Source organism: Echinops telfairi, unplaced genomic scaffold (assembly GCF_000313985.2).
Source record: "Echinops telfairi isolate 266 unplaced genomic scaffold, ASM31398v2 ScPeMD7_7469;HRSCAF=8507_0, whole genome shotgun sequence".
Lineage (NCBI taxonomy): Eukaryota > Metazoa > Chordata > Mammalia > Afrosoricida > Tenrecidae > Echinops > Echinops telfairi.
This window is the reverse complement of record NW_022111372.1, coordinates 93651425-93657330: the sequence shown is the minus strand read 5'-3', so window position 1 is coordinate 93657330 and position 5906 is coordinate 93651425. Positions and strand designations below refer to the sequence as shown.

At 39.3% G+C, this 5906-nt stretch overlaps 1 protein-coding gene across 1 annotated transcript in view; it reads left to right on the top strand.

Moving 5' to 3' along the window:
• Nucleotides 1-5906, top strand: part of NDFIP1 (Nedd4 family interacting protein 1) — a 95186-nt gene that overhangs the window by 72864 nt on the left and 16416 nt on the right. Inside the window, exon 4 of the mRNA XM_045284725.1 lies at nt 2370-2500. Coding sequence (XP_045140660.1) covers nt 2370-2500 — 131 coding nt within the window. The remainder of the gene's footprint in view (nt 1-2369; nt 2501-5906) is intronic.

Below are 5906 nucleotides of genomic sequence, written 5' to 3'. Positions count from 1 at the left end.
CCATGAGTCCATCTGTTCTTAACTTTTTATTAAAGTGATCACTGGCTAGATCCATACCAGAGTATGTTAACATTTTAGGGCCAGTTAACAATGTTATTGTTTTCTTGATTTCCTCTTCAGAGTTCTTGTGGTTGCAAAGGAGTCCCACTGGTCTTTGTCCATTCATCTTACACCCAGCCACTTTGCTGAACTCCTCTGTTGGTCTCCGTGATTCGTTAATAGGCACAGTTTTCCTTCATCTCCTTTTCTTCCCATAGCCTCGATGGCACTTAACAGCAACAGCAACACCAGGACTTGCAGCCCAGTGCTGATTAATTAAGAGTGATGGTAGTGGGCGGCCTTGTTTTTCTTGTTCACTATTTTTTCAGGGAAACCTTTTCAGTCTCTCTCCATAGAGAACAATGTTGGCTGTGGTTTTGTCTATTTGCCTTTTATTGGAGGAATATCCCTTTTAGTTTTATTTTGCCAAAAGTTTTTATGAGGAAAAAATACTAGATTTTGTTAAATGCTTGTTCTGTGTTGATTATGATGATCAAGTGATTCTTTTATTTATATGGTTAATTACTTTGCTTGATTTTCTAATGTTGAACATCCCACCCTTTTGCATTCCTGGTGTGAATACCAACTGATTGTGATTTTTTTTTGACCCATAAAAGAATAAATTGATTAAAAGAGAAAAAAATTTTTTTTAAAGAAAGAAAAACCTGTGAATAGATCAAGGTCTGATTTTTGAACTCTAAGCGTGTCCTCCAGTCAGGTCCGATGGGGTGCCACGCTGTGGTCCCGGAGTCTATCCTTTGTGCTCCCTCGGGAGCTTCCTGCTCTGCCCCACGTCTTTAGTGTTTTGCCTCCGTGTCTTGGGGTCAGACCAGGCCAATCCCAACACTGAGTCTCCAGTGTTGTCCCCCATAGGGCCCTGGGCCAGTGAGGGATGGCGCTGATTGTGATTTGTTACTATTTTTTGATGTGTTGGAGTCTTCTGCTGGCTAAAATTTTGTTGAGAATATTTGTGTCTGTATTTCTGAGAGATGCTGGGCAGTACTTTTCATTTTTTATGGTGTCCTGGCCTGGCTGTGGTGCCGAGGTCATGCTGGCGTCAGAGAGTGATCACTGTTAGGGAGTGTTCCTTCCTTATCTCTGGTCCGGAAGAGTTTGAGTAGAATTGGTGTCAGCTCTTCTGAGTGTTCCATAGTATTCTCCAGGACCTTTTTTGTTGGGAGTCTATTTTTTCTTTATGATCTCTTCAATTTATTATTTTGTTGTGGTCTGTTGAAAATTTTCATCTCCATCTGTGTTAGTCAAGGGAACATGGTATGTTTCTAGAAATTGTCCATTTTGTCTAGGTTTTCAAATTTGTTAATAATATAGTTTTGAATAGCATTCTGTTATGATCCTTTTTATCTCCGTTGAATCTGTCACAATGTCCACCCTCTTGATTCTTATTTTGGTTATTTACATTTGCTCAACATTGTCAAATTGACCGATGGCTTGGTCAACCTTATTGATCTTCTCATAGAACTAATTTGTCTTGTTAGTTCTTTCTATTATCTTTTCAGTTTTCTATCTCATTTATTTCTTCACTGATTTTTAGTATCCTTTCTTCTGGTGATTGTGGATGTCTTTTCTATTTTCTTTATTTGTAAGATTTTATCAAATGCTTTTTCTACCTGTGTCAAGATTTTTCTTTCTGTTAATGAGGTAAATTACAAACATGGAAAACTTTGACAGTGTTTTACAATAGAAAATTTGAAAGTCAGCTATAATTAACTGAAGAGTAAAATGTTAATCTTGATGAAGTTTTTAAAAAAGTCTTAAAGTGTCTAAAAAAAAAACATAGGAAACGAATGTATCTGTAAATAGACCTTTTCTATAAACAAAAATAAAATCATTCATAATAGAGATCAACCAGAATGAAGATATAATGTCAAAAAGAGGAGAAACAAAAGATTAAATATGGGTAAATGAGGGTTTTCCTTTTAAAGAATCAATTTTTATTTCCATAAATGAGAGGAAACCATAGAATACAAAAACATATATATGACGGATACTTAACCTTCTGAAAGATTTCCCTTGTGCCAGTATAATATTGGATGCCTTTTCTGGATATTTATTGCATGAATACTGAAAACTCTCAGCAGCAGTAGGAAAGCAGGGGGTAACAAGTGAGCCTGGAATTTAAATAATTGAGAAGTGGATAAATTTCAAAACTACTTTTAGTCTTTTATATTCATCTTGAACCATCTTTTTTGGTTCCATTATTCTATATGTACCCTTGGTGAATGTCTAGGTTTGTTTTCTAGGGTTAGTGGAAACCCTTGTATTCATTTCAACTGTTTATCAGGTAATGTGACCTCATCTTTATTCTGCAGCATATTTTGACTACAAAGATGAGTCTGGGTTTCCGAAGCCCCCGTCTTACAATGTGGCTACCACACTGCCCAGTTACGATGAAGCTGAGAGAACCAAGGCTGAAGCCACCATCCCTCTGGTGCCTGGAAGAGTAAGTTTAACTTTGCTACTTTTTACTTGATTTGTGGGAATTGGGTTTTTTTTCACTACACATAAAACAATGAGGAGCAATATATATGGCCAGATGATCCGCTCATTTTCCTTGTATTCCTACTACCAGCACCTTCCCAAGTCTCTTAAAATAGTTAAAATGTCTTTTAGCAAACATTTTTAATTCAGCCTTGATTCTGTGGTACTTACTATTTTAGTGCTATGCCAATGACTTTAGAAAGATCTATGTAGAGAAAAAGATATAAATACAATTTCATGAAGTTAATAGACACATAAAAGGGACCATAAAAGCCATCTGGATCAGTGTTTCCCAAATTGGGCCAAACCGACCCCTAGTGGGTGCTGGACTGATTGAAACTCACTCTTAATACCATCCATGCTGACTCAGAGTGACCCTATAGGACAGGGTAGAACTACCATTGTGAGTTTCCAATGCTAACTTTTTATGGGAGTAGAAAGCCCCATGTTTTCCCCCAAGGAGCAGCTAGTGGTTTTGAGCTGCTGACCTTGCAGTTAGCAGCCCACCACATAAGCGCTGTGCCACCAGGGCTCCTCTCCTATGGACTAACTCAGGAGAACTACAAAAGCAGATTACACTTCTCCTGGATTATGGTCTAGAGTACAAAAGTTCTTAATTGTGAGGGTGGTGCCGAGTTAAGCTTTTCTCTTGGAAAAAAGGCAGGCAGCCAAGTAAGACCTAGATACCCCCCTTGCTAGTTTCGGGACAGGTACTTTGGAGGCATACTGACTTGAGTCATGGGGAAAGGGATTGGGTAGCACCGGGGCTGGGCTGTAAACCAGCCAGAGATTTAGGGCACTCGTAGTTCATGGCTTCTGACTTGTAAGGGAGGTTAATGTGGTTTCATAACCTTTGATCCAGGTTGGAGTTACGAAAGCAGGGCTTTGGGCCCTGGGGCATAGGGAGGATGGGGCATAGGATCCATTCTCCAGGAAAGTGGGGAAATCAAAGGTTCAAATACCTAGTTTCCAACAGGAAATGAGTGTGAAAGAGAAGCCCAAGGAGACAATCTGGGTGATATGATGATATCATATGCCCCAGATGGCCCCCTGCTTTAAGGTAGTGGCTTGTGTACCAAAAATCACTGCCTGCAGACCTCAAGGTTTGCGAGCCATCCTGGGCTGACTACATTAATATGTTCAGTTCTTGTGAGTGCCAGAAAGAGACTAAGGAACTTTGGAGCTAAATTCCTTCCTCAAGCAGTTTATTGTTTAGGATAAAACTGTCATAATGTAGCTGCCATGTATGGAAAGCAGACAACATGCTTTCATCTCTCCTTGGTGATTTTATATATTTTTACCCATCGAAGGTAGAAATTGTATCCCCATTTTACAGCTATAAAATTTGAAGCAATTTGCATAAAGTCATGTAACTAATAAGCAGAAATAAGGCATATCGGATCTTCCAGGCTCTGTAGTCCCTGTATATTTTATTATGCTAGAGCATTTTCTTATGCAAGGTGTTGTGTTTTTTTTGCATTGTGTAGGTAGAAAACATTTTATAAGGCACAATCTCTACCATTCATGGATGGAGTTTAAAAAACCATCTAGGAGTAAAAGGCCCACAGAAACCCATTTGTAACCAGTACAAAACCAACGGACCAAAAGAGATCCTTATATAATTGCTTTGACATATATCAATCTGCAACAAGAATCAAAAACAATATGTGAGCTATATGAGGAACTTTAAAAAGTTTATGGAAAATGGCATTAAAAGATCATGAAATTTTCCTCAAATATTTTGAGGCACCCTCATATAAAGTATGTATATGCATAAATGAATGTGCATACATATATGCACATGTGTATATAGATGGGTATATATGTGTCTTTATGCGTGTGTGTGTGTGTGTGTGTGTGTGTGTGTGTGTAAAGCACACGGTGGGATAGGAGGAAACAGGCACAGTTTGGGATACTACATAGATATAACCAAACACCTTGCAGGGTTGGTTTTCAGGACCGTAGTCTCATAGAACAACTCAGTCTGTTGCATTATATCCTTCAATAATGTCTGAAGTCTTGGAAACTTGCAAGCAGCCATCTAAGACACAGCCTTTAGTCTGGAGGACTATTTGTCTGGAGGGAAGAGAAAGGAGACTCGAGGCTACGAGTCCGACAATCGACAAGGACCAAGGTCTCTTCTATCGTGATACAGAAGAACCAGACAGTGCCTAATTACCCCACCAACCATCCCACTGGAGGTCGCAGTAAGCGCATAGGAACTAGAAGGGGTAGAAAATGCGTGGAGATTTGTAACGTCTTTAAAAACAACAGCAAGAAGATAAGGAGTAAAAACAACCACAAAGGAAACAAACAAAACTTCTGGACTAGTTGAGACTAGAGGGCTCCCTGAGACTGTTACTCTGAGGTGATGCTCTCTTAAACCTTGAACTGAAACTATCCCTTGAAGTCCCGTTGTAGCTTAGTAACAGATTGGCTCACAAACTCAAGAATATTGTCCATGAATACTGTGCCTCTTTAAAAGCAAGGAAATGCTGGGCCTGAAGAACTGTGACTTGTTACACAGTTGGGGAAGATGAGACTTGAAGCAAGTCAAACGTTTTGATGGATAAAGATGAAAGTATTTGAGAAGAAAAAGCCCAGAAAGCAAGAATAAATTCAGTCAGATGTAGGGCCAGGTCTATGAAGGAAAATTTGGCCAGAACTTCAGGTGATGGAGGTTTCGGAATGCTAGACTGAGGTCTTTGGACTTAGAATGCAGATTGGAAAGAGTTCTTTGAAATGTTTGTTAAATTTTGATGAGACTAGTATGGTATTTGAGATACCTTAACCTGACACTAATTTTTGGAGGCATGGAGGCATGAAGTCTTAACTGCCCCTGTGAGTTTCTGAGATTGTAACTCTTTACAGGAGTCAAAACTCCTGTCTGTTTCTTTTGGAGCAGCTGGTGGTTTTGAACTGCCAACCTTGCAGATCACAGCCCCAAAACGTTACCACTACGCACCAGGGCTCCTTAGGCATCTTTCTTAGAGGACTGAGTAAAATGGTTCTGATAGATTTCTGAGGATTTAAATCTTCACAAGGGCAGACAGCTTAATTTTTCCTCCTACAGAGCAGCTGGTGAGCTTGAACCACTGACCTTTCAATTCATATACTGGTGCTTAACCTACTGTGCCACCGGGGCTCTTTCGGTATCTCAGTTACATTCCTGTAACTGTTTAAAAGGTAGGCCACATATGTTGGTATCTACGTTAAGATTATATTCCTTCCAGACTTTGAAATTTTATTATCAAAATAGGATGGAAGAATGGAAAGAATCCTATCTGCCAGTGAATTTGGAAGTGAGATGATTACAGACCTATGTGCCAACAGAAATATGTTGCTTTAGCCTAGATTTTCCAGAGCAG